Here is a 13,634-nt window from a genome sequence, read left to right on the forward strand (position 1 = left end):
ATATTGAAGAAGGCGTTAAAGAGAAAAGAGAAGCCATACCAGTAATGCCCGCCACACAAAGCAACAATTACGTCAAAAATCAAGTACTCACACACCTAAATGGCAGCGGATCCGGACGTTTGTGGGTCCGTAGTGTTCGGTGATGAGTGTTTCTGGACTCAAAACAGAGAAACATGCATTCCCAAAGACATTATTACTGATGAAAGTGCGAAGACTGCCTAGTAATCGATACGTCCGAGGGCACCTTCTGCAATTACTGGGAAGGCAGATGCCCTGGTTAACCAGATAGAAGGTGAACCAATCGCCTCTTGGGGTGGTATTAACCTTCCAGCCCTGTGGAAGGCTGCAGTTTGAGAATGCCTTGAAAATCAATTCAAATTCAGCCAGGATGGTTTGGTAGTTCCGCTCCAGTAACTCTACGTCATGCTTCTGGGCGTCTCGTGAAAAATATGGAGTCGTGGGTAGGTCAGGCAGGAAGAAAACTTCTGGTTTCTGGATGGAAGGTCTAGTGTTCAAGTATCGGCTCTGCTCCCGAATTCCCTTGTGGATCCGTCCCATTCCTGACCACGAGTAGTGCTTGGCATACTCCTGTAGATTGTGATACAGTTTCTGATTGCGTCCCTCGTTATGGGTGCACCTTATGCAATCGGCGGATTGACAGCATGTGTAACCATTCTGCAACCCATTTATGTCAGCATTCTGCATGATGGCATTCACTGGTGTGTGACTGCGGGGCTGCTCGCTGCCTACATGGTAGCAATACCACACAAAAAGCCCCAAAACACAGGCAAAGGTGGTCACAGCCGTTACGTCACACTCCCGCACTGCATACAAGCTTGTCAGCACCAAATCTTTAATGCGGTCCAGTGTCAGGTCCCAGTCTGTCAACCACTCAACGAACATGTTCATAAGATTCGTATTAGATCGGTGTAGCAAGGCAATGTTGTCAGCCTTCGACTTGTGCACAGGCACCCACACCATGCAGTGTTAGGTAGTGGAAGAAAAGTAGCTGTGGTCTAATCGACAGGCAAAGATGGCATTTTGGCTCCCAAGCACTGTATTGGTAGCCTGGACACATTTAGTCTGTCTGCTCGTCTCACAGAACAAACACATAACCACAATCCTCTTGCTGCATAGGAGAGGAACCAGCTAGCCTCGAATTAGATTGTTGTATTGGAGCATCTGGATATAAATCAGCATTGCTAAAGCCTCAGGTCCTACAAACAAGAGCACAGAGACAAGACATGTACTCATTAGTTCTGTAATATACTGGATTCCGAGAATATTACAAACAATTCTGGCATTTAAACATTGTTTTATGTCAACCTTTTGCCAGTGCATGTCTGGAATGATTTTGCAAAAATGGAATGCCGAGCAAGAGAAAATAAATAACAGAACAACCCAGTAAAACAAAATCATCTTTGTGAAGCAGTATCTTGAAAATGAAGTATAAGAAAGGATGTAAAGTTGGCTAAAATAGTTTGTAGGTAAAGAATTAACAAATTCATTTTGTCTTGTTTGATATTAACTAAAAACTGAAAGCTTCAAACACAAGAGGGCAATTTTAAAAACCATTAGTATACAGGTTAAGACAATGAATCACAAGTAGACTCCAATACTATTCAGTTTTTTCAAAAGGCATCAGATTACTTTTTCAGAAAGATTCTTGTATAATTTGCATTCTAACAACTTAATGTTAAACTTAAAGACGCAAGTTTGTTAAGTGTCATTTAAATGTAAAGGAGAACAAAATAGTTGTTACTCTGGATTGGACGCAGCATTAAAAAAATAAAGAACACACTAATTAAAAAACATGATAAATATAAATGCACATGTAACGCTCTGTAAAGTTTCCCTGCTAATGTAATAGTTTCTCTGTAGCAGCAGTGTATAGGTTATGACTAGAGATAACAGGGCTTTGGAATGCGTGCCATCAAAATGAGAGACATGTTGCTTCTTTCTTGTGCGTCTGAGAGAAGGTTTTCGGGGGCTTTTGGTCAGCGGAAGATGGAGAGAAGATGCCAGAATGGAGAGGTCGTAGACTGCAGGACTGAGTGGATGTGGAATGGGGTTGAGACTTGACTATGCCCAGGGGGAAATTGATGGAGAACAAATGGACAGGAAATTGTGAGCTTCAACATGCGCAATAGACTATTTAATTAAACTGGGCCCTTTTCTTTTGCTTTCTTTACTAACCCTCTAGTCAAATTAAGAACTATAAAGCTAAACTGTTTAATTGCATAAGATGTACTGTTTGTTATTTTGTGGTACTGATTTGTAACAGGGGAAAACATCACACAGCATCCACACAAAGAGATTTCACAAGTTTGGAGGGCCGGAGAGTGTCTTTCCCTAGACTAAGACAGTGCATCAAACCTGGGGGTTACACACGAAATAGCTTACATACACAAAGTGATGCTAGGTACAGGAGTATCTGTACATAAAGTGACTAAGAGGAGTGGTGGTGGGGTGGGATATGCTGAGGTGGGTTAGTGGGTGGAGGTGTGGTGGTAATGGAGGGGGGGTGGTGGAGGGGTGGGTTACACTTTGATGAGAAAAAAATATACCAGTGAAATAACCATCAAGAGAAAGCCTCTCTAAAGAATGACAAAGATGCCTTATATCAAGAACTTTAAAATTAGGAAGGAGGAGTGAACCCAAATGAAGTGAATGTACAAACATATGTGCTCAACCCACTGAGTTCCTATAGCAGTGTGTTATTTTTGTACAGCAACAGATCTGGAGTAAGTAACAATTATTTCATTCTCTTTTACGCTACAGACTGTTTTCCACTCCAGACTGCAGCATCTGCAGTTTTGTTTGTAACTGTATGTGCAGTTAGAAGGATTGTAACTCGAACTCCAGATTCTCTCCTTCACCCCTTTATAACCATATAACAATGTTTACTCTCACGTAATCCCACTGACCCGCACTCAGCCCATAACCCTCCATTCTTTTCCTGTCCATATACCTATCTAATTTTGCTTTAAATGACAATACCGAACCTGCCTCTACCACTTCTACTGGAAGCTCATTCCACACAGCTACCACTCTCTGAGTAAAGAAGTTCCCCCTCATGTTATCCTTAAACTTTTGCCCCCAACACTTAACTCATGTCCTCTTGTTTGATCTCCCCTACTCTCAATGGAAAAAGCCGATCCACGTCAACTCTATCTATCCCCCTCATAATTTTAAATCCCTCTATCAAGTCCCCCTCAGCCTTCTACGCTCCAAAGAATAAAGACCTAACTTGTTTAATCTTTCCCTGTAACTTAGGTGCTGAAACCCAGCACCTGCTAGTAAATCTTCTCTGTACTCTCTCTATTTTGTTGACATCTTTCCTATAATTTGGTGACCAGAACTGTACACAATACTCCAAATTCGGCCTTACCAATGCCTTGTACAATTTTAACATTACATCCCAACTCGTATACTCAATGCTCTGATTTATAAAGGCCAACATACCAAAAGCACCACCCTATCCACATGAGATTCCTCCTTCAGGGAACTACGCACCATTATTCCTAGACCACTTTGTTCTTCTGCATTCTTCAATGCCCTACCATTTAGGATGTATGTCCTATTTGGATTATTCCTACCAAAATGTAGCACCTCACACTTATCAGCATTAAACTCCATCTGCCATCGTTCAGCCCACTCTTCTAACTAGCCTAAATCTCTCTGCAAGCTTTGAAAACCTACTTCATCATCCACAACACCACCTACCTTAGTATCATCTGCATACTTACTAATCCAATTTACCACCCCATCATCCAGATCATTAATGTATATGACAAACAACATTGGACCCAGTACAGATCCTGGAGGCACACCATTAGTCACCGGCCTCCAACCTGACAAACAGTTATCCACCACTACTCTCTGGCATCTCCCATCCAGCCAATGTTGAATCCATTTTACTACTTCAATATTAATACCTAACGATTGACACACACAAAATGCTGGTGGAACACAGCAGGCCAGGCAGCATCTATAGGGAGAAGTGCTGTCGACGTTTCGGACCGAAACCCTTTGTCAGGACTAACCAAAAGGAAAGATAGTAAGAGATTTGAAAGAAGTGGGGGGAGGGGGAAATGCAAAATGATAGGAGAAGACCGGAAGAGGTGGGATGAAGCTAAGAGCTGGAAAGGTGATTGGCGAAAGTGATACAGAGCTGGAGAAGGGAAAGGATCATGGGACGGGAGGCCTCGGGAGAAATAAAGGAGCGGGGGGAGTAAACTCCAGAGGGAGACGGAGAACAGGCAAACAACTAAATATGTAAGGGATGGGGTAAGAAGGGGAGGGGGCATTAACGGAAGCTAGAGAAGTCAATGTTCATGCCATCAGGTTGGAGGCTACCCAGCCGGTATATAAGGTGCTGTTCCTTCAACCTGAGTTTGGATTCATTTTGACAGCACAGAAGGCCATGGATAGACATATCAGAATGGGAATGGGACGTGGAATTAAAATGTATGGCCACTGGGAGATCCTGCTTTTTCTGGCAGACCGAGCGTAGGTGTTCAGCGAAATGGTCTCCCAGTCTGCGTCGGGTCTCACCAATATATCAACGGCCACACTGGGAGCACTGGATGCAGTATACCACACCAGCTGACTCACAGGTGAAGTGTCGCGTCACCTGGAAGGACTGTCTGAGGCCCTGAATGGTGGTGAGGGAAGAAGTGTAAGGGCAGGAGTAGCACTTGTTCAGTTTACAAGGTTAAGTGCCAGGAGGGAGGTTGGTGGGAAGGGACGGGGGGGGGGGGGGGGGACAAGTGGACAAGGGAGATGCGTAGGAAGCAATCCCTGCGAAAAACAGAAAGGGAGGGGGGAGGGAAAAATGTGCTTGGTAGTGGGATCCCGTTGGAGGTGGCGGAAGTTACGGAGAATTATATGTTGGACCTGGAGGCTGGTGGGATGGTAGGTAAGATCAAGGGGGACCCTTTCCCCAAGTGGGATGGTGGGCAGATGGGATGAGGGCAGAAGTGCGAGAAATGGGAGAGATGAGTTTGAGAGCAGAGTTGATGGTGGATGAAGGGAAGCCCCTTTGTTTAAAAAAGGAAGACATCTCCTTCGTCCTGGAATGAAAAGCCTCATCCTGAGAGCAGATGCGGCGGAGACAGAGAATTGTGAGAAGGGGATAGCATTTTTGCAAGAGACAGGGTGGGAAGAGGAATAGTCCAGGTAGCTGTGTGAGTCTGTAGGCTTATAGTAGATATCAGTAGACAGGCCGTCTCTAGAGATGGAGACAGAAAGATCAAGAAAGGGGAGGGAGGTGTCGGAAATGGACTAGGTAAATTTGAGGGCAGGGTGAAAGTTGGCGGCAAAGTTAATGAAGTCGACAAGCTCAGCATGCGTGCAGGAAGCAGCGCCAATGCAGTCATCGGTGTAGCGAAGGATTGGATACCCGTATAGACTTGGAACATGGACTGCTCCACAAAGCCAACAAAAAGGCAGGCATAACTGGGACCCATATGGGTGCCCATGGCTACACCCTTGGTTTGGAGGAAGTGGGAGGAGCCAAAGGAGAAATTATTGAGAGTAAGAACTAATTCCGCTAGACGGAGGAGAGTAGTGGTAGAGAGGAATTGGTTAGGGCTGGAATCCAAAAATCCATGTTGTCTGATTAGGAACAGTCAACATGGATTTGTGTGTGGAAAGTCATGTTTGACCAATCTTATTGAATTCTTTGAAGATGGTTACTAGGAAAGTTAACGAGGGTAAAGCAGTGGATGTTGTCTATATGGACTTCAGTAAGGCCTTTGACAAGGTTCCACACAGAAATTTAGCTAGGAAGGTTCAATCGTTAGGTATTAACATTGAAGTAGTAAAATGGATTCAACAGTGGCTGGATGGGAGGAGATGCAAGAGGGTAGTGGTAGGTAACTGTCAGGTTGGAGGCCGGTGACTAGTGGTGTGCCTCAGGGATCTGTACTGGGTCCAATGTGTTTGTCATATACATTAATGATCTGGATGATGGGGTGGTAAATTGGATTAGTAAGTGTACAGATGATACTAAGATAGGTGGCGTTGTGGATAATGAAGTAGGGTTTCAAAGCTTGCAGAGAGATTTAGGCCAGTTAGAAGAGTGGGCTGAAAGATGACAGATGGAGTTTAATGCTGATAAGTGTGAGTTCCTACATTTTGGTAGGACTAATTAAAATAGGACATACATGGTAAATGGTTAGGACATTGAAGAATGCAGTAGAACAGAGTGATCTGGGAATAATGGTGCATAGTTCCCTGAAGGTGGAATCTCATGTGGATAGGGTGGTGATGTAAGTTTTTGGTATGTTGGCCTTTACAAATCAGAGCATTGAGCCTCCTCTACTGTCAGGTTGAAGCCACACTCAGGTTGGAGGAACAACACCTTATATACCGGCTCCAACCTGATGGCATGAACATTGACTTCCGTTAATGCCCCTCCTCCCCTTCTTACCCCATCCCTGATATATTTAGTTTTAGTTTTTTAGTTATACTTTTTAGTTTTTTAGTTATATTTAGTTTTTTAGTTATATTTAGTTTCTTTCCTCCTTTTTTTCTCTCTCTGCCCATCACTCTGCCTGTTCTCCATCTCCCTCTGGTGCCCCCCTCCCCCTTTCTTTCTCCCGAGGCCTCCTGTCCCATCGTCCTTTCCCTTCTCCAGCTCTGTATCCCTTTTGCCAATCACCTTTCCAGCTCTCAGCTTCATCCCTACCTCCTCCGGTCTTCTCCTATCATTTCACATTTTCCCCTCCCCCTCCTACTTTCAAATCTCTTACTATCTTTCCTTTTGGTTAGTCCTGACGAAGGGTCTTGGCCTGAAACATCGACAGCCCTTCTCCCTATAGATGCTGCCTGGCCTGCTGTGTTCCACCAGCATTTTGTGTGTGTTGTTGTTTGAATTTCCAGCAGCTGCAAATTTCCTCGTGTTTGACCTAACGATTGAACCTTCCTAACTAACCTTCCATGCAGAACCTTGTCAAAGGCCTTACTGAAGTCCATATAGACAACATCCACTGCTTTACCCTTGTCAACTTTCCTCGTAACCTCTTCAAAAATTCAATAAGATCTGTCAAGCATGACCTTCCACGCACAAATCCATGTTGACTGTTCTTAATCAGACCCTGTCTATCCAGATAAATATATATACCATCTCTAAGAATACTTCCCATTAATCTATCCACCACTGACGTCAAACTTACAGGCCTATAATTGCTAGGTTTACTCTTAGAACCCTTTTTAAACAATGGAACCACATGAACAATATGCTAATCCTCCGGCACCATCCCCATTTCTAATGACATTTGAAATATTTCTGTCAGAGCCCCTGCTATTTCTACACTAACCTCCCTCAAGGTCCTAGGGAATATCTGGTTAGGACCCGGTGATTTATTCACTTTTATATTCCTTAAAAGTGCTAGTACTTCCTCCTCTTTAATCGTCATAGTTTCCATAACTTCCCTACTCGTTTCCCTTACCTTACACAATTCAATATCCTTCTCCTTTGTGAATACCGAAGAAAAGAAATTGTTCAAAATCTCCCCCATCTCTTTTGGCTCCATACATAGCTGTCCACTCTGATTCTCTAAGGGACCAATTTTATCCCTCACTATCCTTCTGCTATTAATACAACTATAGAAACCCTTCAGATTTATTTTCACCTTACTTGCCAAAGCAACCTCGTATCTTCTTTTAGCTTGTCTAATGTCTTTCTTAAGATTCTTCTTACATTCTTTATATTCCTCAAGCACCTCATTTACTCCATGCTGCCTCTATTTATTGCAGATATCTCTCTTTTTCCTAACCAAGTTTCCAATATCCCTTGAAAACCATGGCTTTCTCAAACTTTCAACCTAACAGTAACATAAAGATTCTGTACCCTCAAAAATTCACCTTTAAATGACTGCCATTTCTCTGTTACATCCTTCCCATAAAACAAATTGTCCCAATCCACTCCTTCTAAATCCTTTCGCAACTCCTCAAAGTTAGCCTTTCTCCAATCAAAAATCTCAACCCTGGGTCCAGTCCTATCCTTCTCCATGATTATATTGAAACTAATGGCATTGTGATCACTGGATCCGAAGTGCTCCCCAACACATACTTCTGTCACCTGACCTATTTCATTCCCTAACAGAAGATCCAACACTGCCCCTTCTCTAGTTGGTACCTCTATGTATTGCTGCAAAATACTATCCTGCACGCATTTTACAAACTCCAAACCATCCATCCCTTTTACAGTATGGGCTTCCCAGTCTATGTGTGGAAAATTAAAATTAAAATCTCCCACAATCACAATTTCTTAACATTAATTTATCCACCATGGTCTTAAAGCATTCAAATACTGTTGTTTCTACATACTTGAGAGCTTTAAAGACTCACGACGTTGAGAGACAAACAATGCCTTGTCTATCTAAAATGGATGCCCTCTTAATTTTAAACACTGACTCCCAAGTTCTATATTCTCCCACTAGAGGAAACATCCTCTCCAATTCCACTCTATCACTGAGGATTAAGTCTGCTCTCACTCTTCCAAAGTCTATAGATACAAGCCCAAACCTTCCCTGTGAGACAACAAGCTCATTTCAGATGCCACTGAGTAAAGGTTATTCTCTGCTGGAGCATCTTATCAAATTGCTTCTTGAAATTTAGGTATGGTACATCCACCAGTTCCCTCTTTATCCACAGCCCTGATGAAGGGTCTAGGCCCGAAATGACAACTCTTTATTCTTTTCCTGACCTGCTGAGTTCCTCCAGCATTTTGTGTGCTGCTCTAGATTTCTAGCATCTGCAGAATCTCTTGTGTTTACCTCATTATGCACAGCATGTTATCTCTTCACAAAACTCTTGGGAATTAGTCAGAAGTTTTCCTTTCACATATTAATGTCAACTCTGCTGGAATAGGTTGAATTTTTTTCAACTACTCTGTTATAATGTTTTTAATAATAGCTTTTAACATTTTCCCTTTGACAAATATTAAGCTAAATAACCTGAAGTTTCCTGTTTTCTCACTCCCTCCTTTCAAGAGATTATATACCAATTTGTCACTAACAGCTCACCCAATGCTCAGGAAGCCCCATCCAGCTCAAAACAGATCACTTCATCTCCAATCTAAACATTCACTCCTCCCACCACTTTTGCAGTATAGCTCGAGTGAACACAATCTGCAAAATACAACAGAACTTGCATGGCTTCTTTCGCACTGTCTTTCAAACCTGTGATCTAGAAGGGAGCACTATTACCTACAGATTCCAAGTCACAACCTCATAACGTTGCTTTTCCTTAATTGCTGGGATAAAATCCTGAAGCCCTTAACTAATTGTTCTTTAGATATAGATAAGCAGCATTTCAGATATATAAGGAATGGATCAGATCTTTGAAGAAGCCCAAAAGGAAAATACTTGGATGCATAAACAGAGTTTATACTTATTGATTTATAACAGCCATTTTTAAATTTCTGTTCCTGAGGTGTAAATCAACTGTCGGACACACAATATCAAAACAGAAAGTGCTGGAATGCTTAGCAAGTCAGCACTATTACAGGCAATGATTCCAGTATTTTCCTGGTTTAATTTACATGAGCATCACTTGAAGTGTCACTTTCAGTTCTGAAAGGTCACCTGAAACACTGCATCTGTTTCTCTCTGCATGTTATTTTTCAACATGCTATCCCATCCTCCTCACACCCTGATGAAACGGGTTAATTCATCAGAGGCCATAGATCACACTATGCTAAGTAGAATGAACCCTGTGAACTTGACCCTTTCCTTTATTAAAAGCAGAAAAATCTTACAGTCCGCCAGAAAATTTTCCTAATTTATAGACAGCAAGTGTAGTATGAAACTATGCAGACAATAACCCAACATAAGCATTCAAAAATCAGAAGAATAATTCTTGCCCCAGTTACAATTGGCACTTGAGAACAAACTTGGCCTGTTTTGATATCCACATAACCCTGTCTTGGTAATGTTCAATAAGGACTATTCTTGACAAGAGAAAATCTGCAGATGCTGGAAATTCAAGCAACACACACAAAATACTGGAGCAACCCAGCAGGCCCGGCAGCATTTATGAAAAGGAGTATAGTTGATGTTTCGAGCCAAGCCCTGAAGGATTCTGGCCTGAAATATCAACTCTACTCTTTTCCACAGATTCTGCCTGGGCTTCTAAGATCCTCCAGCATTTTGTGTGTGTGGCAAGGACTATTATTGGCTAGGATGGTGGGAAGTACTTCAAAATAGTCTTCATGGAATCCTTCATGTCCCCTTACTTAATGTTATTGGTCCATGGCATAAAAAAGGTTGGGAATTCCTGCTCTAGCCGTTTGTTTTTTTTGGCTGTCAGTTTAAAATATTGATCCCTCAAACTTCTGAGAATATTACCCACTGGGCTATGGCCGTCACTAGTTTGGACAATGTGCAACTTGGAGAAGTTCCCATTTATAGTGACATTCCCAGACATTTGTTGTCTTCTGGGAAATGCAGACTGTTGGATTAGGGCTTGGTGCAAGATAAACAATTGCAGTAAGAGCTTGCTAATTCGATGTACTACTGAAGGAAGGGATGTATTTTTTTCAAGCCTTGCTAGGCTTCCAATCATGACAGCTGCTTTATCACAGGTAGCCTTAAGCTTCTTTGAATTTGTTTAATCTGCACTCATAACCTGATTTATACCTCAAACAACAGGCAGGATTTGAGGAGTCAGAAGATACACCTTTTCCAGGAAAATCAGTTGGAAATACCTGAGGTTACATCAATAAAGATACCTAATTCTTTACATTCTGAATCTGAAAACCGTACACTCGCTGACTTCAAAAATTAGTTATAGAACAGAATTCTCAAAATGTATCTGTTTAGGGAGGCTTACAAGATAATCACACTTGAGAAAGAGGGGATTAAAGAGATCTGGGGAAAGAATAGCACCAGATAACTAGTTGGGTTCAATAGTCTAGTTCAGCAGAGTGCATTCCATGTAAACCTAGCTACTATTCATCCAGTTTTTGAACTTTGATGAACCAACTGATCATGTTTTGATTACAGAGGACTGAAAACTCCAAGATCTCCACCCAGTTTGGAAACCCAAGTAACTGTTGGAAACTGGATTCAAGAACTGTCTTGTTTCATATTTTAATTTCTACCACTATAATTTGTAAATATTTACTGAGCCAATGAAGTAGTTTGTCTCCCGTCTGAACATTTTATATAGCTTTGCATTTCATGTTTTTAATACCTATATCATCCCCAATTCTTTCCTTTGCTTCTCCTTCAGATACCGATTCAGATTCCCATTTATTTACCACACGTACATTGAAAGACATAGTGAAACGCATTGTGTGTGTTAAGGATCTGCTGGGAGCAGCTGCAAGTGTCTCCACACATTCCAGCGCCAACATAACATGTCCACAATGTTCAGCAGAACAACACATTCAGCAACAACAAGCCTCTTTTCCACTCTCCCAACCCTATGCTCCTTTCTATAAAATGCTTCTGAGTATATGCAATTTCTAGGGCTTCTGGCAATGAGTTAGGTTATGAACTTCACAGGATAAGCACTGTTCTCACTTAACACTGGAACAGGCTCAAGGAGTTTGATGTCTTAAACCTGTTTCTATTTCTTTCTTTCTTTTTCAATCTTTTTATTGATTTTCATATATACACAAAAAAAAACATAACATAATAATGAGTAAATTATGAATACAATAGACTTGAAATCACGTTGATAATAAGATAACAATATCCTATTAAACATCAACAGAAGAAAATACCTTAATCAATCAAGTCCATATGATTATATATGAAAAAAACCCAAAAATAACCATTAAAAAAGAGAAAAAAAAATTTGAAAATATGTGAAAAAAAAGTATATATTAAGAAAAATAAAACTCTACACTAAACTAACATGGGCAATAATAATAGTTTACAAGTATATGATAGTGTCAACAAACTCCGGAACTCCATACCTGAACATGAATAAGCAGAAAAAAGGTCTGGAAAGGGCCAAATTAATTCATATGAAAATGTCGAATAAATGGTCTCCAAGTTTCTTCAAATTTAATTGATGAATCAAAAGTAGTGCTTCTAATTTTTTCCAGGCTCAGATAAGAAATAGTTTGAGAAAGCCATTGAAACGTGGTAGGAGGATTTACTTCTTTCCAATTTTGTAATATAGACCTTCTGGCCATTAATGTTACAAAAGCAATCATTCGTCTGATTGAAGGGGAAAACTGATTACCATCTTCATTTGGTATGCCAAAAATTGCAGTAATAAAATGAGGTTGTAAATCTATATTCCAAATTGAGGAAATAGTAGTAAATATGTCCTTCCAGTAATTATGTAAAGTGGGACATGACCAAAACATATGGGTCAATGAGGCCACTTCTGAATGACATCTGTCACATTGAGGGTTAATATGAGAATAGAATCGAGCAAGTTTATCTTTAGACATATGAGCTCTATGTACAATTTTAAATTGTATTAAAGCATGTTTAGCACATATAGAAGAAGAATTAACCATTTGCAAAATTTTTTCCAATTTATCTGTTGATATATTATATCGAAGTTCTTTTTCCCATTCTTGTTTAATTCTAACTGATATTTCTGGTTGTATCTTCATAATCATATTATAAATAAAAGCTACTAATCCCTTCTGACAAGGATTTAAGGTAAAAATCAAATCTGTAAAGTCCACCAAAGTTGAATTAGGAAAAGATGGTAAAACTTTATGTAAGAAATTTCTAATTTGTAAATAACTGAAAAAATTAGATTTAGGTAATTCAAATTTGTTGGAAAGTCGGTCAAATGACATCAAAGTATCTTCAAAAAAGAGATCACGAAAACATTTTATACCTTTCCTTTTCCATATGTTAAAAGCTTGATCTGTCCAAGAGGGTTTGAAAAAGAAATTAAGTAAGATAGGGCTATCAAGAACAAAGTTTTTCAAAGTAAAAAACTTACGAAATTGAAACCAAATTCGTAATGTATGTTTAATAACAGGATTAGATATTTGTTTATTAAATTTAACTAAATCAGCAGGAAGACAAGAACCAAGAACAGAGAATAGAGAATATCCCTTTACCTCATTACATTCCAAATTTACCCACTGTGGGCACAGTGGTGAATCCAAATCTAGTTTCCAATACATTAAATTACGAATATTATTTGCCCAATAATAAAATCTAAAATTGGGTAAAGCTAAACCACCATCTTTTTTAGATTTTTGTAATTGCTTTTTACTTAACCTAGGGTTTTTATTTTGCCACACAAATGAGGAAATTTTTGAATCAATGTTATCAAAAAAAGATTTAGAAATAAAAACTGGTAGGGCTTGAAATAAGTATAAAAATTTCGGTAAAATCATCATTTTAATAGCATTAATCCGACCAATTAATGATAAAAACAGAGGAGACCATCTTGTAGTAAGTTGATGAATTTGATGAAGCATAGGTAAAAAATTCAGTCTAAATAAATCTTTATATTTCTTGGTAATTTTTATACCTAAATAGGTAAAGTTATCAGTAACAACTTTAAATGGTATCCTATCACTCAATAAAAGGAAAATTTAAAGGAAATTAAAGCATTTAAAGGAAATAATTCACTCTTATCTAAATTTAGTTTATAACCAGAAAAAGTACCAAATTGAACCAACAAGGATAAAATAA

General features: G+C 39.9%; 1 protein-coding gene across 3 annotated transcripts in view; it reads right to left on the reverse strand.

The window, feature by feature from the left end:
* The window catches only part of asphd2 (aspartate beta-hydroxylase domain containing 2), an 89,834-nt gene that overhangs the window by 44,353 nt on the left and 31,847 nt on the right, over nucleotides 1-13,634 (reverse strand). For all 3 annotated transcript variants that reach the window (XR_009515405.1, XM_059987872.1, XM_059987871.1), the window contains one exon: nucleotides 96-1,217. Coding sequence is in view for 2 of the 3 variants with exons in the window: in XM_059987872.1 (XP_059843855.1) it covers nucleotides 96-981 (886 nt within the window). In the remaining variant the exon portion in view is untranslated. The remainder of the gene's footprint in view (nucleotides 1-95; nucleotides 1,218-13,634) is intronic.

This window comes from Hypanus sabinus, chromosome 13, assembly GCF_030144855.1.
Source record: "Hypanus sabinus isolate sHypSab1 chromosome 13, sHypSab1.hap1, whole genome shotgun sequence".
Lineage (NCBI taxonomy): Eukaryota > Metazoa > Chordata > Chondrichthyes > Myliobatiformes > Dasyatidae > Hypanus > Hypanus sabinus.